General features: G+C 47.5%; 1 protein-coding gene and 1 long non-coding RNA gene across 5 annotated transcripts in view; one reads left to right on the top strand and one right to left on the bottom strand.

Moving 5' to 3' along the window:
- The window catches only part of LOC127593190 (rho GTPase-activating protein 21-like), a 48,668-nt gene extending 23,285 nt beyond the window's left edge, over window positions 1-25,383 (top strand). Inside the window, exons 1-25 of one of the 4 annotated variants that reach the window (XM_052054458.1) lie at window positions 2,968-3,420; window positions 5,959-6,147; window positions 8,162-8,183; window positions 11,087-11,179; window positions 11,305-11,383; window positions 11,496-11,550; window positions 12,408-12,431; window positions 14,026-15,871; window positions 15,973-16,119; window positions 16,229-16,331; window positions 16,425-16,461; window positions 16,544-16,663; window positions 17,099-17,398; window positions 17,565-17,629; window positions 17,737-17,885; window positions 18,396-18,538; window positions 18,650-18,808; window positions 18,912-18,990; window positions 19,088-19,161; window positions 19,262-19,351; window positions 19,423-19,548; window positions 19,639-19,680; window positions 19,912-20,017; window positions 22,036-22,067; window positions 22,533-25,383. In XM_052054458.1, coding sequence (XP_051910418.1) covers window positions 3,115-3,420; window positions 5,959-6,147; window positions 8,162-8,183; window positions 11,087-11,179; window positions 11,305-11,383; window positions 11,496-11,550; window positions 12,408-12,431; window positions 14,026-15,871; window positions 15,973-16,119; window positions 16,229-16,331; window positions 16,425-16,461; window positions 16,544-16,663; window positions 17,099-17,398; window positions 17,565-17,629; window positions 17,737-17,885; window positions 18,396-18,538; window positions 18,650-18,808; window positions 18,912-18,990; window positions 19,088-19,161; window positions 19,262-19,351; window positions 19,423-19,548; window positions 19,639-19,680; window positions 19,912-20,017; window positions 22,036-22,067; window positions 22,533-23,969 — 5,823 coding nt within the window. In that variant the 5' untranslated portion in view covers window positions 2,968-3,114 and the 3' untranslated portion in view covers window positions 23,970-25,383. Of the gene's footprint in view, window positions 1-2,967; window positions 3,421-5,958; window positions 6,148-8,161; window positions 8,184-11,086; window positions 11,180-11,304; window positions 11,384-11,495; window positions 11,551-12,407; window positions 12,432-13,030; window positions 13,538-14,025; window positions 15,872-15,972; window positions 16,120-16,228; window positions 16,332-16,424; window positions 16,462-16,543; window positions 16,664-17,098; window positions 17,399-17,564; window positions 17,630-17,736; window positions 17,886-18,395; window positions 18,539-18,649; window positions 18,809-18,911; window positions 18,991-19,087; window positions 19,162-19,261; window positions 19,352-19,422; window positions 19,549-19,638; window positions 19,681-19,911; window positions 20,018-22,035; window positions 22,068-22,532 lie in introns of those variants that run through there. The other 3 variants (XM_052054460.1, XM_052054459.1, XM_052054461.1) reach the window with 3 other exon arrangements.
- LOC127593205 (uncharacterized) lies at window positions 776-2,808 on the bottom strand. The gene is made up of 2 exons (XR_007960344.1): window positions 1,208-2,808; window positions 776-1,171 (listed from the first exon to the last, which is right to left on the bottom strand). It is a non-coding gene; the product is annotated as an uncharacterized LOC127593205 (long non-coding RNA).
- Window positions 25,384-25,469: the final 86 nt, after the last annotated feature.

A 25,469-nucleotide genomic window follows, 5' to 3' on the forward strand; every position in this document is an offset into this window, starting at 1 on the left:
CTTAATTTTGACACAGCTGCAGTCTGCATGTTGTCTTTGGCCCTGCCGCTCGTGTTGCGGTCATTTACAGAAAGATCAGGCAGGGATTCCAGGATCCAAACTGCACTGTTTTGGGTCTGACCACAAGCCGGACCCCGTGCGGCGCGAGATAACAACGAGGGAGTTTGACGAGACCTCCCAAAAAGTTGCGACACCAACTTGAATGTGTTGTTTCTGTAATTCAGAGGCAACAGCCCCGCTCACCTGGGGGTAGGTCGCAAATTGCAGCGCTGCGCTCTCGCGTTATTTATTCTGCATGATCGAGCTTTTCTTGGCCCGCGCTTTTACACCTCAACGGCATCCCATAAAGTTTTTTTAGAAGAATTTAAACAGCTGGTGTTAAAGAGCCGCAGACATTTTTACTGTGCATTGAAACGCGTCCTTCCGTCATCCTTTTTAACCCGTCGCCGTGCTTGTGATAAATTAAAGTACACACCGGTGGGTTTTAATTGTCTTTCAGCATATTCCAGACTCTTTCCGGCTGCATTATCTTTGAGCGCTCGTTGGCATCACAGGTCGCCAAACAGGCTGAGTCAGAAGAGCGATTCAAGTAAAATAGTCCAACTCAAATCTTGCGCTTGGACAGTGATGAGAAGTAACAAATATTGTACATGAGCAGGTTTCCTGTACATTACTTGAGTATTTATTTTCTTCCTACTTCAAGACCTTGCGTTTGAAAACAGATGTCTGTCCTTTTAACTATTTGTCAAAACAGGAGTGTTTTTAAAAAAAAAAATTATCCTTGACTGAGAGCAACATCAAAAAGGCGTGCATAGAGAGGGTGATTATGGTCTTTGGGTCTTAGACTAAAACAAAAACAAAAATAAACAGCTAATTTCTTACACTGCTATCTGGAAAGAAAAGAGCACCAAAAAAGCTAATTTAGCATTTCGTCTTAGCTAGTTCAGTGTTCACCAAGCTACGGGAACATGTTTATAACATAAAAATTGAGTCAACGCTAGCTAGTAGAAGAGAACGTATGTTGTATTTGTACATTGCGGACAGTACAAATAAAGTTTTGCTTTTGTACCTTTACGTACATTTCAGATTCTGTACATGCTAACTTTTACACTTGTCTCGTGTGGTATTTTTACACAAGTATCTGTACTCGTGAAGTACTTATTTGCTAACACTTAGTCGACAGTGTTTGAAGTACTTTTTTGCTAACACTTAGTCGACAGTGTTAACTGGAATAGCTAAGATGACCCCAATGATCCGCAAAGCTTTAGCAACCCTTTTGCGAGGGCATTAAAACATGACCTACTTTTCCCACTTGTAGCGTAAACAGACAGTGGCCACATCCAATACACACACACACACACACACACTTCACTTTCTGCTGTGCATTTGAACTTGGAACCAATTGCAGTCCATCCTCACCTCCCAAGTGTGTGGTGCCCATTCAGTGGAAGCTGAAATGCAACCATGTCCACTAACCGCTATGGAATCACATGGAAGTCAGCGGTCCAGTGGTTGATAATTGTTGTGATCGAGTTTGTTGCTGTGACAACGCTGGGTGTCATATTTCTTAGCGTCGGCATAGCTAAAAGCGACATTAGGGGAGTTTTTTGCCACAAGACTCCTGCTGATCATGTGTTTCGGATTTGACGGAATCTCAATGAACTGACAAGGTAGCACGGTGGGTTCTGATTGGAAGTGGTCATTGTGAAATTTGCATTAAAAATATGGAAACAGCCTGTGGTGTTTTTCCAAATTCCTTTTTGAATGCAGCAGTTCCAAAAGAAAAAAAACAACAACATTCTTTTGGATCTAAATCACGCTAAGATGACAGATGGGCCTTTTTCTATTTCGACCGTCTTTTCCATAAAGAATATCACGTGCTATTTCGGGCCCAAAGCGGGAACCAGATTCCGCTAAACCAAGCTCTGCGAGGGGAACATTCCACCACTGGGGTTCCTGTTGTTGTTGTTCACGGTCGCGCCGCCGTCTCAAATATTCCCCTCCAATCGAAACACAAACGCTTTTTACATTCGCACCGCGTATGCTAGCGCTAGGCTAAGCAGGCCGCCAAACCGCAGGGCTTGTTGATGGACGCGCGTTGGCCGCAGTTGAATCACGAGCCTGTCCCCACCGCGGCTGTTAATTACAGCGGGGCCACGGGGGAAAGTGTGATGAAGCGTCACGTCGGATCCTTTGGGCCACCGGAGAGGGGAGACCCATCTGCTCCAGTACTATCGGTCCAGTAGCAAGCTTCAACTTCAAAGCTAACCCATCGTACTGTTGATCAACAAAACTCGTTTGTCACGGCTTCGTTGAAAAGCATCGTAACATTTGTGGATTATTACATCCCTACGAACACGTTCTCAACCACAGCATTTTTTTTGGTCTGTTGTTCATGACTGAATTTCTCAATCAAACGCAGAACCGACGTGAAACTTAGCTCACGTTAGCCTAGCTAAACGACCTCTTACCTGTCTGCGTTAGCTCGATGTCATAGCTGTCTCTTACCTATGAGTTGAGTTGTTGCCATTTTGCTGTTTCACAATTTTATTGCAACGTCATCCTTGAATACAAATTTCAACTTTATGGTATTAATTGATTCCCACTGAAGAGTGATAAAAGCATCTATTTGGCAAAGCTAAAGAAGCATTTCCGAGTTTGCAAAAATCTTCTACCAATTACAGATGTGTTTAGTTGTGTCTGCACAAAAAAAAAAAATGTATGAAATAATCTTGATCGGGTCGAATCTTTTTATTGTATTGTGCCGTTACTAATTCCACCTGTGTCGGTCTGCCTGTAGCGTCAGGACCGGGAGTGAGCAATGTGGAGATGGAGGAGACAGGAAAAGGAAAGAGGCAGCCTGGGTGTATGCGAGTGTATGTTTGTGTGTGCATACCTCAAGAGTTGTGTGTGGCCAGTGGGTGGGTGCGTCAGTCAGCCGTTCAGTCGGTCCGTCCCGGCTCTGCGCAGCACACTCGGCTGCTGAGTGGAAGCATCAGCATGTGTCTGCGGGATGTCCAGAAGAAGGAGCTTGAGGAAGGATGGACTAGCTAAGGACGACCGGGATCGTATTTTTGGATACATTTAATCCTACCACGCCGACTTGGCTATGCCATGCTGGCCCAGAGGAACGGGCTTCCCGCGGGCTGCAAGCCGGTTCCTCCCCGGGATCTCGCCGACTTGAGGGAGGTGGACTCCGAGGGCTGCTGCTCCCTCTCGGCGTCGCCCTCCTCCGGAAGGTGTCCCTGGGCTCGGCTAGCCGGCGTGGATTGCTGCTTGTCGGAGCCGTACTGCCTCTGGTTCCAGCTTTTGGCCAGAGCCTACTGGGGCGAATTAGAATTGGGTCTCAAGAGTTCCACCCGTGGCATCTCCTGGGCTCGGCTGCGGGAAGCCTCGAGGAAGAACTGCGTGCGATCGCGGGTAAGCCGCGCGGGAATCTGAAAGCATCCCTCTGCGATTTGACATTGCGAAGGAGGCGCGAGGTAGAAATTCCTGGATGTGTGCTTACTTGAGGCTTTGAGGAACACTCCGGCGTATAGGTTTACATAGGAGGCATTCAGAGGGGAGGAGACTTTGTTGTGCTGTCTGAGGAATTTTCTGTGCGTCATTCCGGTCTCTTGTGGCAGTGCGGTCCCGCTTTATTGACCGATATCTTTAATTGTGGATTCATTCGGTTGCACTAAATGACACCGGAAAATCTCAAAATGCATCTTCTTCGATCTAAAATGACCGTGCTTTATATTCCGCTGGGGCTGGAAGCGAGTCAGTCATTGTTCAAGCTGTATTTCAAGTGCATATTTTCCTGCGATAAAGTGAATGCCGGTGACTAATGTTAAAATGTCTGCGGTCGGAGAGCTTTGGAAAGGAAAAGTGCGAGGGAGTCGCGAGAGGTAGATGGATGACGTCAGCCGCTTCGCGGCTGACTCAGGCTAAGAAAAACATACTTTTGTGGTCAAAGTGGACCAGCGTTGACATTCACACTCAAGTCACGATGCTGCCCTCATATAGATAAGGTGTGCAAATCTGTCGGGTCCATGCTAACATCCCAGAGCCAACGCAAAGCGTCCATCTTGAACCTTATTGGGGTCAGTTTCCTGAACTCACCTGTGATGTAGGCGCCATCTATATATTTAAAAAAAATGATTTTACCCTACCTACACACTTCCAAATCTCTCTCAGTATCTATAATTCACATCATTTTAGCGGAAAACAAAGACGATTCTCTGGCTTGCGCAGTTCTCCAAATGAGAAGCCCAGCGTGCTTTCTTCAAGATGTCGATTGGTCACTCACAGTTGAAGTGTTTTGGAGATTTCAAGAGACAAAAGATAATCCGTATCTTCAAACAGCGAAATGTTCAACCCCAAAGCAAAGTCACCTAGCTTAATGCTAACATGTCATTTGAATTGTCATAGACGGGCTAAAGAAAAGTTTCAAACGACTGCCTCTTTACTAGCGACAGAAGCGAACACGCACCAACACTCACAGGCATTTATTCTCCGTTCTGCGAGAATGCTTTTTTGCTGCCCCTTCTTGCTCTTCATGACGCTGCCTCTCTTTCAGAGTGGCGCTCAGTGGCTCTTCTTTCATAATTCATCACATTTGCTATATGGAGAGACCCCCTAAGCCTCACCGGGCCAAATAGCTCATCTCTTACATAATACGGCGTTCATTTTTTTTAAAGCCTGAAACCAAACAAACAGCAGAGCAAGATGACGTCAGCTGAGTATTGCTGACGATTTCAGCCGTCAGAGCGTGAAGCCCACACCCATCCGTCTCCCAGAGGACCTCCGACATCTGCTCCTCCCAGATAGCCCGAGCGGGAACTGTGGATCGAAAAGCCGGGCGGTGGAGAGGATGTCATTGTTTTGGAGTCAGACTGAGGGCTTGTATTTTTGTAGATGCGAGACTCTCGGCTAATCGTCATGATGTTAGCTTTAGCCGCAAGAGATGTCCTCCTCCAACGTTATTTAATGTCACTCTCGGGATTGGTATTTAAGCATTATGTAAATGAGACAACTCCCGACGTCATCATTCGGGCTCCTGGCCACGTTCCCAGAAGTAAGCAGACTCCCAAAAAGATTGACTTAGTCATGTCATTTCTCTCTTGGGGCGGGCAGGCGGTGCAGACGCGCCACTGTTTGTATACAAGCCATTAAAAAGTCCATATTTCATCATATAGTTGCAATTCAGTCTGACGTCGGGCACGCACACGTGCATCGCTCACGCATTCACGTTCAAGCGTTGTTGTCGCCCCGCCCGAGTCGCTGTAGGAATGCGTGAGATAAGTCTCTCATCAGCCAAATGCGCCGGAGAGCCCCGCAAAGCCCCTGAATGTGCAATAACGAGAGCCACATGTGTGCATGTGTGAAGCCCAAGGCAAAAAAAAGGAACAAAAAACAAACAAACACGGTCTTAATGGCGAGGCTTATTATTTTGACAGATACTGTTTTCTCCAAGTCCAATCACAGTTAAGAAATACAAGTGTGTGTGCGTGTGTGTGTTTGGCCTCATCCCCGGAATGCCAGACATTCCTCACTAAGCGCAATGACGGATGTTGAGCGCCTCTTGTCTCCATGTCAATCTCAAGAGTCGTTTAAGTCCACTAGGAGAATCGAGCACTGTCTCTGAATGACAGTTGCTAGCGTAGCAGCGCAATAACGTCTTCATTTTTTTTTTTTCGGGATGCCTAATAGTCTACTTGACGTCAAGATGAAGCTCTCCGCCTTTTGAAGTTTGCTATTATCGAGCTCACAATTATATTGCAGGTATTTGTTTTCGGAAACAAATCGGCAACTTGGGCAGGGTTTGGTAACGTACATTGCAGGTTGGGATGAATATTCTTTGCTCCAAAAATTTATTCATTTATTTTTTTTTCTCTCTCTTTTTTTATTTAATTTAATTTTATTTAATTTTTTATTTTTTTGAGAATTGACCCCTGACTTTTGTATTTTATCCAGGCCAAGCAGAAGGATGGGCCCGACCACAGCGATAAGTCGGCAGTGGCCTCCCCCGGGCCGGAGGAGGAGCCGTTCTCCTGGCCCGGTCCCAAGACGCTTTGCCTACGCCGGACCTCTCAAGGCTTCGGCTTCACTCTGCGCCACTTCATCGTCTACCCGCCCGAGTCTGCCGTGCACAACTCTCTCAAGGTAACGGGGAGCTTTCGCTGTGACCGCTGAGCTTTTAGTGTGTCGCTGTGTCATCAGCAAGTTGCAGCGCATAGACTGGAAGAGTTACAGAAAGGCATAGAAGTGGGCGGATCAAACACCATTTAATCCGCCCATGATTTTTTTTACCATTCATCACCTTGTCCCAAAAGTCGTGAAACGTTCAACAATTCAAAAGTTGAATTAAGTTCCCCTGTCCAAGTTATACCGCAACTTTAGATTTATTCTAAAATGTGAGCCCAAAGCCCAATATCCCAATTTTTTTTGTCATGACGATTTGAAATATCTACTTTCAAAATGGGTTGGCGAGAACTCACATGGGTCACTCGCAAGTTAAGGTGGCCATCTTATTTCATTTTCCCTGAATGGGAGTTAAAAAGCAATTCCCATTGACGGGACGCGGAACGGGAACAACAACAAGGCTATGTGACGGAAATCGCTAGACTTAAGTAATGGCATGCAGATGGGCGGAACAGCAGACGGGGCGGAGAGCCGATTGGCTGACGGGAGCAGGTGGAACTAATGACACGGACAGACAGGAAGTCCCGCTGACAAACAAGGATGGAATGCTCCCAGAACAAAACACGCATCACTTGATCTTTTCAACGGCTGCCAGTCTTGTGGCTGTCAGTCATGTGTCCAATTGAAATCAGGCATATTGTGCTCTTTGGGTTTTTTTTGTTTTTTTTTCACAATTTAAAACAGTTCTCCAGAGCGGCTCGGGGGATATATGGTGTGACTATTACGAAATCTTCCCATAAGACTTACAAACAGATCAAAACGACAACACTCGCAGGCTTTCCGACACCCTCCGAAAATAATTGCCTCCGTCATGTTTTGAGCAAAGTTTTCAGATGACTCCATTTCACCACAGAAATTAAATTATTCAAATCGAATGTTGTATTCCGTATTTGGTTCTAAAACCATTGTGGGCAATTCAGTGCCGTTCATGAAACTCCACGCAGAATCTACAGAAATACACAAATAAGATGATTTAAAATCTGACACATCATACCTGCAGTCCTAGAAGAAAAATACAGAAATATCCAAAATTAAATATAAAAATAGTGGGTGAAAAATAAACAAAGAAAGATGCACAAATATAACTGAAATATTAGAAAATAATACAAGTATAGATATATACTTGCAATATTTACCCTTGCTTTGAAAGATACAGAAATGTTAGCAAAAAAACCCAAAATTAATTTAAGCAGTGACTTCATCGAGTACTAAGGAGGGCATGCAGAGGTCTCCGCTTGATCCCACCCGGGACAACTGCCAGTCGTCCTCTTGATCGCCCGTTGCCAATCTGCTTTTCTTTTCCTTTTTTTTGTTGAGGTACTTATCCTGATGTGCCAGGCAGCGTTCGGCTCCACTGATGCGCAAAGGCTTTAAGTTCATAAATAGGCCAACGCTTCAATGGGAACACATCACTGGCCTCAGAGGGGTCTTTTAGTGGCCACATGCCAAGTCCAAACTCACGCCAAGTCCGAGCTTGATGAAATGAAATGAACTTTATTACCTACAGCAGGCAAGGGCGAGTTAAAATTCGTCCACTACGAGCGACTTTTTTAAGATGGGAGCCGTGGATTTGGGGCTCATCTCAAAGGCAATCAAAAAGAAAATCCGGGATGTGCAAGTGACTGCGGGCTTTTTCTCAACATTGGCTTAGGGTGGTGATGTTTTTATTGTTGCATTGGCAGCACTTGTGTCGCCACACACTTTGAGAAATGGGGTGTTTTCCTCAAGGGATGCAGGTAGCGCTTTGTGTTTGTGTGGAGCGCAGGCCTGTTTCGGGAGTTTAGTGGCGTGGCCGTTCTGCTGAGTGAGGGGAAATGGTCGCATTCGCCCAATGAAAGGAATGGCTGTGTTGCTTTGGCTCGAGTTTTACGATGTTGTTGAACTTTACCGTGTTTTTTTGAGAGGTAATAACACAAAATGGAGATGAAAAAATAAAACACTCATTTTTTTCCCCTCTCTCTGTTTTCTTCTCTAGGATGAAGAGAATGGTAGCCGAGGTGAGTGTGAAAAAACTGTTATTAAGGAAAAGAAATACGAAATATTCCGGGGGGGACAAACACAAGCAATAATAAAATATATAAAGCAAAATTTAGAATTTTTCCCACATGAGTTCCACATGAAAAATGTACAAATGTGGCACATAAAAAAAAGAAAATATTGTGGGGGTGCAGGGATTACACGAAAACGGAAATTAGGGCAAAAGACAAATGTTAGATTTTACAACCAAAAAAAGAGAGAAATTGGAACGACAAAAATATTACCTGAAAACAGACAAACAATAAATAATATATTGCAATCCATAAATAAGCAAACAAGTTAAAAAGAAAAAAAGCTATATGTCAAAAATACGCAAATATCGAAAAAAATTGATTGATAAATAGCTAGCCAGCTAGCTAGCTAGCCCTAACTAGCTAAATAGATAGATATTCCTCCTGTGTGTGTGTGTGTGTGTGTATAATTTTTTTTAATGTGAGCAGTATTAAATGAAGAGTGACAGTCGATTAGCTGTACGACATTCTCACACGCCTTCTTCGTTACGGCCGCAAGATGCATCCAATTAAATCTCTTAGTTGCTTGTCGCTTCTGCCAGGCCCGCCGTCCAATATATTCCCATTCGCGCCCTGTCTCATACGTTGGCTGATTTCCCTCGGGACGCGCCGCTTTGCAGACTGTCAACAGACGCGTCCATCATTCAAAGCGCGTCACGGACCTGTCACATCCTCAACGTCGCCATTTCTGATTTCGTGGGAACTGACTGGGAATATATGCAAGCATAAAAATGAAGATTTCGTTTTGTCATAGGCAGACTTTTATGAAAAATAGGCACATCTCCTTGCCCACATGCAAGGGAATTACAGTCCCTTAATTGCGCCATTTTGTTCCTTACATTACATAGCGGTTTGCAGGAACTAGCATGTGCGCTAATGCGCCTCACTTGGACAGCGCAAGTTTCTTTTTGAACCGCCTCCTCGCAGGAAATTAAGGTAGCATTAATTGGCAGCCGCAACGCACGCTGATGTCATGACGTCGCGAGAACGATCGGTGCGCTTGGCGTGCTTCCAGGCAGGTCGTAAATCCTTCTCGTGGGAGGGTGACATGTTGGGACTGAAGGCAATGAAAAGCTTTTAAAAGTATGACATCACCATCAGTTGTTCCCACTGCTCTGTTCAGATCTTGGTGACAGCATTCTTGTTCAAAGTTGGGAGTGTGTCAAGATCTACGGTCAAATAACTGTTGCAAATATGCGGATAGAATGCCACACTTGAATACATCTCGACTGCCCAGCCAGCCCCCGAAACTAAATGAAGGAAAAACATTTGACCGTCCGACACGTCAAGAGCCATATTTTAATGTCGTCTTGGAAAATGGGAAGAGAGCGCACGATATGTCGCTCACTGCTTACGACGTGCTATTGTGACAGGGAATCTGCTCGTGTCATCATAAAATGGAGACGTACATCTGGACACATTTTCTTGAATCGGGAGGAAGGAATGTGTTTTTCATTGAAGCCCTCATTCTTCACGGAACCTCGGGCCAAGCCTTGACAGCTGATGACAGGAAATAAAAGGCAACCACAAAGCAATAAGGCTCGGAATACCTCAAGAAGTACTCAAAAAAAAAAAGAGAATGAGACCAAAATATTCTTATTTGAAAAAATGCACATTAATTTTGAAAAATAATACACAAACATGATTTTCTCCAATCATGAGGATTATCTGTTTTTATTAAACACATCTAAAAGAATTACACAAATATTATGAAAAATACATATATTACAAGAGTTAGTGTGTGTATGCGTGTGTGTTTGTGTGTGTGTGGGGGTGTGTGTGGGTGTGTGTGTGTGTCTTTTTCCATTTTGTTGTTCTGCTAAACTGACCTGGATGTATGAATCCTTTTTAGTGCTACAGTGAGCACTCTGAACCTGCAATATATAGAAACCTTTTTTAAAACATACACACACACACACACACACACACACACACACACACACACACACACATTTGTCACTCTCAGTTCAAGTTTACTGTAAAACAGACACATGAAAGAGATTTCGACATTGTATTTGAACACTAATCCATATCATTTCATCTAACGACACTCAGCTAGCTTAATGCTTAATGCTAACATTACAGGCTATCACAACGGGTGAGCACAAATTTGTATATATGTCAGCGTGAACGTTAGCATAAATGTTAGCTTAATTCCACTGCTGCTACTTTAACGCGTACGACGTACGGCGCGTGCAACAAAATAATGTATTTAAAATGGTCAACCAAACCATGGCGTTTTGTCTCGTTCAAGTATGCTAGCTTAAAGCTTACATATCGGCTGGCAACCTCAAGATCATCTTTCCAAAGTTTCAAAGGGCCGCTGAGGTCAAGCATTATGTGGCATCACCTTCAAAGAGGTTTGCAAATAAAGCTTTGCGACATAGATGCGAATTACTAAAGAATACATGTCATGTACCCGCCCCTCCCTCCCCTCACATATTCTGCCACTTGTCATTTATGTGGTGAAAATCAAGCATGTTGGTGATTTTTTTTCATGGGCTAGTGCAAAAAAAGGACATGGCGCGGTCTCTTCAGGAGGTCCGACTCATGCAGGTGTTTCTATCGCGTCCCGCTTCCCAAAGTAAAGTTGTGCTTGGACCGCTGCGCGTGTGAACCTCCCGCTCTGTCTTCATGGGAACTTAAACGCATGATTGCGCTTTTTATTTTCATTTCGTTCGTTCGTCTCTTCCAGTTTTGAGTGGACAATAGGACACGCAGGGATTTGCAAAAGCTGCGCGCGGGGGTGGGCTTGAATGTAGAAGTCAAATATTTGCAAACACTGTAAATAAAATGGCTTGTCGTTGAGTTCAAACGTGTTCATCGTCGTCGGTGTGCTGTGTGGTCGGCAGGGAGACAGCGAGGCCGCCTTGAGCCCATGGACACCATTTTTGTCAAACAAGTGAAGGACGGCGGCCCCGCGCACGGAGCTGGACTCTGTACAGGTACACACACACTCACACACACACACACACAGATTACATTAGTCTGTTTCTTAACGTTTGTGCCATTCAAGCACTTTTACTCCATTTATTTATTAATGGCGCTTTTATTCCATTTGTGTGCGCAGGCGATCGTATCGTGAAGGTGAACGGCGAGAGCATCATCGGGAAGACGTACTCGCAGGTCATCGCCTTGATCCAGAACAGGTGAGCCGCTCGCCCCGGCGGCGCCGTCGACGTTGCCGCGCCCCGTTTCTCTCCTCACGTTTTCCTCCCGTTTGCTTCCACGTCGCCTCCCGCCATCGTCATGGCGATGCAGCGATGCCTCGCTGGAACTCTGCGTGATGCCAAAAGATGAGGACATTCTGCAGCTGGTAACAATCGTTTTTTCCATCCTAATTCTGTTTGGCTTTGATTTTATAGTACTCGGCTTGATTAATTAATTTGACTGGTTTGATGAATTGTTCGGGGTATTATTCGGGTAAAATAAACCATGAATGACAAAGTTAGAATGTCAGCACCTATTACGGAATAGGTCTAATTTTTTCTTGTGGCTTGCTGCTTTCTGTTTCAGCGCCACTCAAAGAAAAAGCGATCTGAGTCACGAGTGACATTCAGCTAAAAGGCGGGTGTCAGGTTATTTCCGTCGAATCCGCGATCCTCGACGATGCCGTTGGCGTTCTTCTGACAATCGAGTCAGATCTTCCTCAGCGATGCCAAATAAGTCAACTCTTGAGCTGTCTGTCAAAAAGGCGCCGTTATCAGAGCTTGGATGTGAAGCTCCTCCGTCTGCACTATGTGCCTCGTCGCGTTGCTGCACAAGACCACACAAAGTCGCCTGTGGCCCTTCTTCAAAATTGTCAGTTGTCGATAGTTGTGAGATGCGGTTCGGATGTGCTACGTCTGCTGTATGCTTGGCTCACGTCATGTACATCCGTCTCACTTCAAATGTGATCATCCAGTAAAGCGTAGTCGCTACTCGTTAATTCACCCAAAAATTGGGTGGCAGTGACTTTTATGCTATTCACAGCAGTGATCAGCCATCCTCCCAATCGACGGAAATTGTGTTCCTTGATTTGAAAGCCTCTTCTTTCGTCTCACCACACTGCGGTTTATTTTTATCCTGCCTCACAAATTGGGTGGCGTTTTTTTTCCCATGTCTTTGTTCTTACCTGTCAACTTGTTTTAACTCCTTTTACTTCCTTGCCCTTCTTTTGCCTGCCGACTGCAGTTTTCCAGGGACATCACCGCTCTGGTAAGACGGGAACTATGCTAACTAACTAACTAACCTCTTTGCTTATTTTTCCTCCTTCCTCGTTTGGGTTATCGGGACTTCAGTCAGGAGCTGTGGTTGTTCATCTTGCAATTAAAAAAATAATAATAATGTAGCTTTGCCAGCTACACTAAGCCACGTGAAATTTTGTGAGCAGATCTAATCACGGGTAGACCCACAAAATCTTCTCAAAAACCCATCCCCAAAATGATGAAGTAAGTTTGGACATTCTGGTTCAAGTTGCCTTTTTAGGCTAATTTTGGCTAATTTTCAGGTGTCTTTTAAAAGCTTTATGAAAATTCAGCCCCTGAAGCAACTTGGTAGGTGTGTCGATGATGATCGCAACTGCGAATCTGAAAGAAAGGAAGTCTGCCGTTTTGGTGTGAATTTGCCATTTCAGGGTCATTTTAACAATTCCCAGGAGTTGTTCAGAAACTTTTTTTTTAAAATCTGCTCTAAAAGCTTGTCTAATTTAGGACCATGAAATTTGATAAATTTGTCTATCATGAGCAGACCCACAAAAAAGTCTCCAGAAAGCGTGTCTGCAAAGACAAAATGCCATTTTACTTTGAAGTAGCAGTGCCAAGGTATCCTTAAAGGAGGAACTCAACTATTTTATTTTTTTAATCCATTGGCTACCAAATTTGATTTGCCGTAAAATGCAAAAACTCTTCACAATTCTTTCTTGTCCCAGTTTGAACACTGCTCGCAAATTGCGTGGCCCTCTAATGACATTGAAATGAAAAGGGAAAGCAGCAAGCATCAGACCTCACGCTGCCGTCTGCCTCACACAACAGTAACCCGAGAGCACTTGGGAAGAATGCCATCAATGAGAATCCAACCCCGCAAGTCTTTCCCTTTCATTTTCTCAAGAGCAACCCGAGGTAGAGTCCAATATTGAGTGTTAGCTGAAGCCGTTCGCTTGAATCGAATAGCACAAGAGGAAGTGGTGATTTCAAGTGTTTTGGATAGAATCTTTAGTTGCATGGACAGTCATGTTGGCAGACGCGGCGTTAGTAGCCAGCGGCAAAAACAGGCGTCCTCTTTTTGAATTCTCACGCCTCGGGGCATATTTTGCATCCAAAAAGGTGGGTAACGCCTTACCTTCCTCATCCTCAATCCTTTCACTCCTTGCTAGATGATTTGATTCCTTTTAGTGCATTTCCGCGCCGAAAAATTGACAAATGTAAGAGTTGCTTCGTCTGATTTTTGGTCGTTTTAAAACTAGCAGCTAGCCTGCTGTTTATGCTCAGCGCAAAACGTCCATCTTGTAACTCTTTCACCGGTTGACCGCAAAATGTTTGCAACCGTGAGGCACATCGTGAGTTTTGTGGGATTGCGGCGTTGTAAATCAACTGGCAAAGCGCCACCTATCAGAGCCTTAAAGGAGATGCGTTTAAGTCAGGTGTAAGGGCGCACGTCTGAAACTCACTGCCTACGAATTATTGAAATGCATAAAGCCGCTATAACGACCGTCCGTCTGGAAAGGTCACTCACCTCCAGACCGTTTGAAAGGCATCAACAGCGTCTTGTCTCTGGTGTTCGGTGACATCCTGCCCCGTATATTCTCTTGCAGGCGTATTCTCAGGACGCGTACCTTAAAGGAAACGCGGCATACAGCGGAAATGCCCAAAACATCCCCGAGCCGCCTCCCATATGCTACCCTCGGATAGAGATTAAAGCTGCTAGCAAGGTGACGGAGGCAAGCGACGAAGGTACCAACGCCCCCCGAGAGGCAGCTCAGGGTGCAGTAAGACAAGGAGGGCCAACAGAGAAGAGCTACCGAGTGGAAATTCCCGTCCCCCCTTCACCCCAACCGCCTCAGACGGCGGTCTGCGCCTGTAAGGACAACTCGAGGACAGCGGCCGAAACCCCTGCGCGGTTGACCCGGGCGGGTCAGAGGACTGAGGAAAACCGATGCTGTCCTTCAGGTTCTCCTATAGCCATACCTCTGGTTTCTTCACCTCTAGGAGGTGCGCCGTCGCAGCATCCTTCTTCTCGTGCCGCAGCGACCCCCGTGCACTCCCCGCCCCCGAGCACACAACCTCGCCCGAGCCGTCTCGACAAATCCGCGGTACGAGCGTCCCTCACTACCGCTTTACCGGACACGTTGTCGCCCAAAGCCAGCCACCACTCGCCCTCGCCGACAGCCTCGCCGTCCCCACACCAGAACATCGACTGGAGGAACTACACCACCTACAAGGACTACATCGACGCCAAGAGGCTCCACACGTACGGCTGCCGCACAATCCAAGAGCGCTTGGATAGTTTGCGGGCAGCCGCCAACTGCAGCTCCGCCTACGGTCAGCAGCGCTCGTACTCTCCGTGTAGTGTTCAGAGAGGACTGAGTGCCTCTCAGGTCAGATGGAGGAGCACGTCGACGGACCGGGGGGTGAACGGCGGGAACCACGGCACTCCTTTACGAAGCGCCTCCCAGGAGAGGCTCGGAGGGTCGGAGCGGAGCAGGAATTGGCCGCGGAGCGCTTCCCAAGACGCTCTGCCGTTCTCCAGCCCTGTGGGCGTGGCCAAATCTCGAGCGTGTTCTTTTGACTTCCTGGGCCAGAAGCCCGGAGAGCCTCGAGGTCTTGGCGCGGCAGACCGGACAGGTTTGGAGGACCGTCTTCTGCTTTGCCAAGGGGAGGAAGCCCGAGCCAGCAGGCAGGGGGCAGCCTCAAGAGCTTTACCTCATCTCAATCGCGGTGTCGCCGGACAGGACGCCGACGGAACAGGAAGTGGATTATCAAACTCCTCTTTGGCGGATCGAATGTGTAGCAAACCCCCATTAAGGGCAGACGGCAACATGATGAGGCCCTCTCGGCTACCTGTTAAAAATTCCATCCCAGATGCATCATCTGCCACTAAAACCACAGACTCGCTGAAAGACCAAAGAACTCACATCACTGGAAACCACGTAGGCTACCCGTCACCTCCTCACTTGCAGCTCAGGACTCGGGCTGACAGTCTAAAGACGGAGAGCAGGTCCGAAGCCAGTTTGGTGGCCAGGTCTTCGTCTTGCTCGGGTCCCTCGTGTAAAACACCCACGCAGAGACCGATACAAAGTGGCACCGTCTCGTCTTCCAACCCGAATGGAGCTGCGAACCTCAAGGCCGAGCCCTCCGTACGGACCAACGGCGGTCTGACGGAAGGTGTCGAGGGACTGGACGCGACGGTCGTCGTCCTGAGAAAGGACAAAAACTCATCAGCTGCTCGTGCGCGTCCACCGTCTTACGTCTTTGCCGTTTGTGACGAGCAAGGCGGCGTGGGCTATAAGTCGCCGTCCTTGATCAAGGCTGGTTCCGCGGACGCCGTGGCGTGTTGGACTAATAGCTGCAGGGAGATGCATCTCAGGAGGCTGGGAGGCACTCGGCAAAAGAGTGCATCCAAAAACCTGGATGACTCCTTGGACTCTATCCCCTTTATAGGTGATCACATTCATTCCGTGTCTGAGCACGCTAACGCTAGTTGTGTTTGATGACTCCGACTCCATATTTGAAGGGCTGTACTGTTACGCGTGTGCCCTCAGATGAACCCTCCAGTCCGAGCATGGATCTGGACACGGTCAACATTCCGGCCTCGGCTGTCATCTCCGCAACGCCCGTCATCACCACCATACCACCCAGCCCAACCGCTACGTCACCCCTTATGCGCCGCCACATGTCGCACGACCACGGTATTGATTCAGACAATTGAGTTTACTCACAAAAGTTTTGGGGTTTTTTTTTTTCACGAGGCAAATCTGATTGACTGACTGAATGTTAATGATGTCACGCTCCGAACAGATTCCCTGAGGCTCACCATCATCGAGTCGGACTCCGGGGGCAAAACGGAGCGTTCGTTGTCATACGACGAAGGCTTGGATAACTACCGGGAAGATGGCGGAGGGTGAGTGTGAGCGCTGATGAAAATTCTGAATTAAAAAAAGAAAAAAAAAATACACATTTCAGGCTCACGGTTGGACATTTTGTCGTCATGTAGGAGATCCTTGATAGCCGGGCTTAAAGGTCTCAGGAAGGTGAGGCCAGCTTGTCCATCAGCACAAGCAAAGATGGAATCAATACCTGCAGACTCTAAAAGAGAAATTCTGTTCCTTGCAGGCGATGGACAGGTCATCTGAGGATTCCGGATCCAGGAGGGATTCCTCTTCGGACATTTTTTGCGACGCCACCCGGGAGGGTCTGCTGCATTTCAAGCAGCTGAATACTGACAAGGGAAAGGTACGTCATGAAAAATGGTCTCACTCGGTGTCAATAAGTTTAAAAAAATGTATTGAGACAAACTCTGTTTCAAGTATTCCTTAACAAATGGTACCTGTACGCTATCATACGAAAATAAAACTCGCTCACATTGTTCTCTGAAGAGACCCAGTGTGTGTGTTGAAGCTCTTTTTGTCACTCCCAGTTAAAGTTGACTCTAACACTGACACATAAAACCTAAGCCGAATAAGCCAAAATGTTCAACAAAACTACAGCATTTCACCCCCCCAAAGTCCCCTAGCTTAATGCTAACATATAATGTGTAACACCATTGATGGGCTAACAGAAATTAGCATGGATGTGCTACTTTGCCGCACGTGGAGCAGCAAACACATGATGAACCATCTCTAGCGACAGTTTAGCCTCTCACATCATTGTGTCCAACTCTTTTGGCAGCGCGTGGGCGGCGGCATGCGCACCTGGAAGCAGATGTACGCCGTGCTGAGAGGTCACTACCTGTGCCTGTACAAGGACAAGAAGGAGGGGCAGGCGCACGCCACCTGCCAGACGTCGGACGAGCCGCTGCCCATCAGCGTGCGGGCCTGCCTCATCGACATCTCTTACAGCGACACGAAGCGCAAGAACGTGCTGCGCCTCACCACGTCCGACTGCGAGTACCTGTTTCAGGCCGAAGACCGCGAGGACATGCTGGCCTGGATCCGAGTCATCCAGGAGAGCAGCGACCTGGACGAGGAGGTGAGAATGAGAACTCCGCGCGGTCTGCTGTTGAAATTGCAACAAAGATTGACATCTAACGCCCTCCCAAAATACGGACGTTAGCATAGCGATATATTAGCGGACAGCGGGGAATGGCGGTTTCCGTCTGCTTGCACCTTCATCCTTGGTTCTTATCTTCTTTTAGAACGCGGCCTTTACCAGCCATGACCTCATCAGCCGGAAGATCCGGGAATACAACACCTTGATGAGGTAAGAGACGGTGGGGGTCGGGGGGATTTGAGCAATCGGAGAGGAACGAGCTCTCCTCAGATGTTCTCCAGATGGGTCCGACTGAGGACGTTTGGTTTCTTCCACAGTCCGACGGGCGGCAAGACGGAGCCGTCGCCCCGGTCGTCTCGGCAGTCGCTGAGCATCCGCCAGACCCTGCTGGGGGGCAAAGGAGACGCCAAAACTCCCAGTCCGCACTCGCCTAAGCCGGAGCAGGAGAAGAAGAATGCGCACAAAGGTCAGCAGTGTGGGAGATGGGAGTATTTTTTTGACCTGTCCTTTTTAACGAACAGTTTTTTTTGTTGCATCAGGGGATATTGATATACCCCCTCTGTGGTTATTTGTACTGTGCTGGATATTTTTGGTGAACGTAGTCATGCTGAATGAAGGGAACAGAGAACAATTGGGGTGAAAAAATGGCATTTGATGATTATGTTAAAAAATGGCATTTGATGTTATTATGTTAGGGCTGCGCGACAAGGGTTTAAAATAAAATGTCCCCTCAACGATAATCCAAGATCTGATTTTGGTCAATTCTTTTTCCCCTTCGATAGACAAGGATAATGCCAATATTCAAATGAAGTTTGATTTTTTTTCCCCCTCCTGATTGACTATTCTTCCATTTCAAGAATAGAATTTTCATAAGCGTTAACGACAAAATAAAAGCGCAAATCCTCTTGAAGGAAACTTTCAACACACTCCCTAATACCGTTTCATAAAACCTTTTGAATATTCAAAAATCTGACAGATGACACGAGCCCCCCCAAAGACAAAGGCACGTGGAGGAAGGGCATCCCGAACCTGATGAGGAAACCTTTCGAGAGGAAACCGTCGCCTGGAGTCACCTTCGGAGTGAGACTGGACGACTGTCCTCCAGCGCAGAACAATAAGGTCTCAGAATCATCCCTCCGTCATTCCACACATCATTGATTTTCCTTCCTGGTATTCCCTGAAAAAGTTAATTGTTTTAAAGACGGTTTGTTTCATTTGGCCCGCTTGTAGTTTGTGCCGCTGATCGTGGAGGTGTGCTGCAAGTTGGTGGAGGAGCGAGGCCTGGAGTACACGGGCATCTACAGGGTGCCGGGGAATAACGCCGCCATCTCCAACATGCAGGAGGAGCTCAACAACAAGGGCATGAACGACATCGATATCCAGGATGATGTACGTCACCTTGAATGTTTACTTCTTACTTAGCGAGCTGACCAATTTTTAGCTCTATTTTCCCATCGCTCATTTGTCCCTGTGGTGGGTTTTTTTTTTCCAGAAATGGCGGGATCTCAATGTGATCAGCAGTTTGCTCAAATCGTTCTTTCGAAAGCTGCCTGAGCCGCTCTTCACCAACGGTGTGACGCTTTTCGAATGCTTTTACTGGCCTCTAGTGGACACATTTGGAAGTAACTTTATTATTATTTTCTTTTTTTTTTTAATGTGGACCTGCAGATCGGTACGCGGACTTTATCGAGGCCAATAGAATAGAAGACCCCGTGGAGAGGCTCAAAGTTCTCAAGAGGCTGGTGGGTTCTTTTTGCTCACTTCTAACGAACGCCCCGGCGAGATCTCGCTTCACCGGATTCTGAAGCGATCGATTGTCTGTCTTCTTCTGTCTTATTTCAGCTTCACGAGCTGCCCGATCATCACTACGAAACCCTCAAGTTTCTCTCAGCTCATCTGAAAACCGTCGCGGAGAACTCGGAGAAGAACAAAGCATGTTTTTTTTTCTTCTTCTTCCGTTTCTTCTACCAGATAAATAAATAATAAGACGCTCGTTTTTCTAGATGGAACCGAGGAACCTGGCCATCGTGTTTGGTCCCACCCTGGTGCGTACCACAGAGGACAACATGACCCACATGGTTACGCACATGCCTGACCAGTATAAAATCGTTGAGACCCTCATTCAGAATGTGAGTAAACTGCCTCCCAACCTCAAAAAAATTTTTTTTTTAATTATTATATTTTGTTTATTCAAAAATTCTGCTTTCGTTACTGTGCAGTACCATTGGTTCTTCACTGAAGAAGGCAATGGAGATCCCGTGGTGAGCATTATTCATTCTTATCTAGATCATGAAAATCTGGGCAGCGCAGTGCTGCAGTGGTTGCATTGTCTGCCTCATAGCCAAGAGATTCTGTATTCGAAACCCACCATATCGTTTCAGTTTTGCAATAGTCGATTATTTTCCTGCTGCCCAAAGTCACCCGGGCGCCTTTCGTGTACAAACCTGGTGAAATCACGTGTCGGTTTTAGTTGACTCTTCTTCTCGCCGCAGACGGTTTCGCACGAGGAGAGCGCCGTGGAGTCGCAGCCGGTCCCCAACATCGACCACCTGCTCACCAACATCGGTCGCACGGGCACGTCGCAGGGCGAAGTATCGGGTAAGGGCGCCGCCCCGTCGCAATGGCGCCAACTAATGAACCTTTTCCCTCTGATGGGTCCGCTGGCACCGCAATATATACTTTTGAAGACATTTTTGTTTGATAGCATGTGCAAACTGTGCCTTGGTTCACCGAAAGTTGGGAACCCTCTGCGTTTGCAGCGTGGGCGGGCCTGTGTGGCGTTCAATTTATTAGCATCTGACAGTGGCGAGATGTGATAAATTGCGGCTTCTTGATTTGTTTTGGGAGGTTTGCTTCTGTTGAGCTGCTGCTGCTGCTGCTGTTGTGACTAATGTTGTTTGCAGTGTTCCCAGTCAAAAGGCCACTTCTCGATCCCTCTGTCTCTACTAGTGAAGCTCTGTCGGGTGTCCTAAAGGCTTTCCCACCATTCACACATACTGATCTTGACACAGGCCAAGTGGGCGGAGTCTATCACGCCGTGATGTCACTGATGGACTCTATAATGTCCGTGATGGACAGCTGGAACTGTAGGAAGAAGGAGGATTGTTGCCCGCGGTGTAGCTGCCTAGTCTGCCGGAACCCGCAGTTCTTTTAAGACGGCACGAAAAAAAAAGGGGTAACAGAAAAAAAAAGCGCGAGGGGCGAAAACCCCCCCCAAAAAGAAAGCAGCTACACGGTACAGTACAGCATCCCCTGTGGTGGGTATTCTGTCAGCATTTACCCGCTGCGACTGTCTGAAAACGGCTCTCCGCTGTCTCTCCTCACTGTTTCATAGCTGGCCCGCAGGGGAGATGGCACGGTATGGTCTCCGTGTGCACCCGACCGTCTTACCGTCATCTTATACTGCAGGGGGTGCAGAGGGGCACATTATGCGCACGTTTCAATACATAAACCCACGAGCACGTGAGGTGGACACCAGGACCCATTCGAGGCTCCCCCCGCCCCCCTCCCCGGATACCCCCATACCCTACACCCTCCGACACTTCCTGTCCCGTGTGGTGTCCTCTCTTCTCATAGGGATGGGCCCCTCTGTGACCCCCACCACATCACATCACTGTTATCATGGCAACTTGTTTACATTGTTGTGTGTGAGCTTTCCAGGGAGGGATTTGTGTATTGGCCGCATCATCTGTAGAGGTAGATGTATGTAGCTCTGGAGGGAAAAAAAACGACGAGACCACAACAATAAACACCGGACTGTATTTTGACCATTTTTCAGTTCCTGCCCGAAATGACAATATTTATATTTGAGGGTAATGTCAGTCGTTTTATAGCTAGCTAGCTAGCTAGCTAGCTAGCCGGATGGATGGATGGATGGATGTGTGGGTAGATAGATAGATAGATAGATAGATAGATAGATAGATAGATAGATAGATAGATAGATAGATAGATAGATAGATAGATAGATAGATAGATAGATAGATAGATAGATAGATAGATAGATAGATAGATAGATAGATAGATAGATAGATAGATAGATAGATAGATAGATAGATAGATAGATAGATAGATAGAATTTTGACAATTTTACCCTTCCTGCCCTAAATGACAACGGTAATTTGAGGGTAATGTCAGTAGTTTATAGAGCTAACTAACGACCTAGCTAGCTAGATAGAGAGCTAGATATAGTTTTATGTGTTTTTATTTTTGGGGAGGGGTTATTGTTGCTGTCCAAACACCCGAGAAAGTCTGCGCAAAGGCAAATACGTGGGTGATAAAAATTAGCGCAACATGTTTTCGTACTTTTTGTCCATTCCGCACCTCGTACACTTTTCACGCTCTGCGCTTGATTTTGCCTTCACGTGCTTCGACTTGTCTCACACCAGGGGGCGCTCTCTCTCCCTGTCACACTTTTTTGGAGTCTCCGGCATGAGCTGCGTGTGTGTGTGTGTGTGTGTGTGTGTGTGTGTGTGCGTGTGCGTGCTCACGCTTGTGTCTCACGCCATCGTGCGCGCTCCCATCACTCCCATCAACTTGCTTCTTCTCTTACACTACCACAATTATATTCCAGTATGCCCTCCTAATGTTTTTTTGTTTTGTCCTGTTTTCTCCCGCAGATTCTCCCACCAGTGACTCGGCCAAGTCAAAGGTGAGTGGTGACTTCCTGCGCAAGTATATGATGACAGGAGGGTAGTGAAGATGAGGACATTGGCACCACGGGACACTTCATTAGGAACAGCCAACGTCATCTAAAAAGACAGTTTATGGCATACTGCATCGTGCATCAGCACAAGCTGTTTGTACTATTTTTCTTTTTCAAGCGTGTCAAAACATTACACAAATGACTCATCGCTAATTTTGTGTCACTCAAGCGTTTTTGTTGTCGTTTTTTTTTTTTAAATGTAAGTGAGACGGTACGGAGAATGAGAAGTAAGAGGAGGTGCAAATTCAGAGCCGCACAAGGTAGGCAAGGGAGTGCAAAGCCAGGAGAGTGACAAGTAGGCTTAGTGCTGTGAAGTGAGCGTAAAAGGTAGGTTGCAGTACAGATGGCTGTTTACAGGCCTGAAAAGCGCGCCGATTGCATGCGTGTTGATCAGATATGTCGTGTGCGCAGGGTTCCTGGGGCTCAGGGAAGGACCAATCCAGCCGAGAGCTCCTGGTCTCCTCCATCTTTGCTGTAGCCAGTCGCAAAAGAAAGAAATCCAAGGAGAAAATGCAACCCAGCAGCTCAGATGACGACCTGGATGCGGTTTTCCCCAAGAAGGAACTTCCCGGGCAGAAGGGGGACCTCGAAGGGGACGTCCGAAGCGGCGTCAAGGCCAAAGCGGGCACCAAGAAAGACCAGGAGAACGGCAGAAGTGTTGAGTCGACACCCAAAGCCAAGAGGGATTTGAGGCACCCCTCCCCGGACACCGGCTGCCGAAGCGTCCCTCGAGGAAAGGCCTCCTCCTCCGACCCGCCGTCATCGGACCTCGGTACCCTTGACTCCGGAGCGTCGGTGAAGCCGAAAGCGTCGAAAGCGGGAGCCTCCGCCGAGGTGGACGTGAGCTCCATCACCTCGGACTACTCCACCACATCGTCCATCACCTTCCTGACCGGCGCCGAGTCCCTGGTGCTGAGCCCCGAGCTGCAGGGCGGCGAGGAGGCGGACGACGAGCGCAGCGAGCTGGTCAGTGAGGGCCGGCCCATGGAAACGGACAGCGAGAGCGACTTCCCGGTCTTTGTGCCGGGCGCCGGTAGCCAGTCGACACCTTGCCTCGAGAAGGACGGCGAGGGCGGCAGAAACAAGATGGAGGGGCGGCGTCTCTTCCCCACACAGAAGATGATGGAATGCGACACGCTTTCTCGCCGCCGTTCGCTGCGGAACAAGACGGACAGCGAGTCGTCGGCAGAGGCGGCGGGTGGCGAGGGCCGCGCGGAAGCCAGCACGCGGCTGGCGCGGGTCCTGGAGGTGATGAAGAAGGGCCGGTCCACCGGCAGCCTCAGCTCGTCGTCTCGCAGCGAGTCGGAGCGCCCGGAACCGCCAGCCTGGCACCTCAAGATCACCGAGCGCCTCATGGTCAGGCTGCGCGCCTCCTCCGACGACATGATCCTTCCAAAGAGCCGCGCCTCCGACGGCCGACGCAAGAATAACATTCGGCGGCGCCACACCATGGGAGGCCAGAGGGATTTTCCCGAGCTGGCAGCCATGCACGACTGGCGGGAGCAAGGCGGCGCCGACCGCACAGCTGAGCCATCGCTGCTGGACCGGTTGAAACCTCGACGGGCCTCACAGGACTTTAGCATCCGTGACTGGCTCGGCGGAGAGCGCAGCCGACGGGGCGGTGGCGACGGCACCCCGGGAGAATCCGGCCCAGTAGGAGGCGGCCAAGCTATGCCGCCGTCGCCGCCGAACATCGAGGCGGCGCCCATGGCCGTCCCAGAGAACGTCGACCCCCAGGATGCCGTAGCCCCGAACGGCAAAAGCAAGTCGCCGCTCGGAGACGACGCGCACCCTCACAAACTGTCGGGGGCGCATGTGGTGCGCTCACGCTTCTACCAGTACCTCTGACCCCTCGCCCCCCCCCACTCCCCCGTCCCCGCCTCCAACCCAAGGCCAGGATGAATGTGTTATCGTACGAACGTGCACTCTGAGCTGCACAGTAATTTTTTTGTTTAGTTATTTTTTTTACAAAGTTTATGTGTAAATAACATGTATAGTTGCCATCTTTGTGACTGGCACAATGGATAATGCGCATCGCTGGCCAGACTGGAACTCAACCTCCCCTGCACTCTCCCTTCCATTATTATTTTTATCTTTAGAAGAATGTACAACTTTCATACTTGGAGTAACGCAAGTCGCAGTGAACGGTGTTCCTCCCAATATTTGCAGGGGGATGGGTACTACCCAAAAAGATTTGTAATTGCCTATAGATGCCACAAGATGGCAGAAAAGCACTACTTTTCTCCTGGGGCGGAGCAATTGTCTGTCTGAATACATCGCCCCCCTTCTTCACTTCTACAAAGTTCTCTGGGACTGAGATGCCACATCAAAATTGTCATGGTAAGCATGGCAGATGGACAGGTCCTCACCCAAAAATCTCCAAACGGGGGAATTTGTGATTGCTAAACCTTTGGGGGCGGGGAGACCAAACAGTACCACAAATGGCACGAAATCTGCAGGTAATTTGTAAAAAAAAGAATAAATAAATAAATAATTGCAATTACCTATAGTTCCCACAAGATGTCGACAAAGCACTATTATCTAAATGAATATTTGTTTCTACGAACGCAATATACGTCTATGCCACTAGATGGCGCTTAAGTATTTTTTGTTGCTCGGGAAAAATCATATTTGCAATTTTTAAACCGCGAATAATCGGGGATTCAATGTACTTGAAGACATAATGTGTAGGCATAACTATTGGGATGCACTTGTTGGTCCATCAGTGGCTAAAACTGGAGCCTTAATCCCACATCAGAAAAAAAAATGTACCTTGTTCACATGGTACACGCAGGGAGCGTGCTGTGGGAATGCCTCATTTGTTGGGTTTGTTTTTGCCGCACAGACGCAACAGCCAGAGATTAGCTTGACAAATATATTGTAATTTTATCAAATAAAATGAAAAGTAATGATGATGACGTACGAGTATGTAATACTTTTGTGTATGGTCATTTTTTTTCTATTTACAATCTCTGTCTAGTTATTGTCCCAAATGGACATTTTATATCTGTTTTTCACCCCAAAATGGAAAATAGTGCCTCTTTTTTCCCCCATTTTGTGACTCTTTCTACGAGCAGTTGTGTTTAAGAAGAATTTTGAAGGTGAGCATTCCAACAGGTTAAACTCCAGTTTATTTCTTCACCCGTCAAGTTTCTCCGGAGACGTGAAGCGGTTGCATGTGTTGGCACTGACGTCAGTGCAATGTTTCCCCCCCCCCCACCCCCCCTCGAAGAACACTGGAAATAAATCATCTTAAATACTATGAGTCGTGTGTCTCTCTTTAGTACACGGCTGGCGAGTGCACTACTTAAAAAAACTACATTGACCATTAAATACATTTCCTCGATT

The sequence above is a fragment of the Hippocampus zosterae genome, chromosome 20 (genome assembly GCF_025434085.1).
Source record: "Hippocampus zosterae strain Florida chromosome 20, ASM2543408v3, whole genome shotgun sequence".
Lineage (NCBI taxonomy): Eukaryota > Metazoa > Chordata > Actinopteri > Syngnathiformes > Syngnathidae > Hippocampus > Hippocampus zosterae.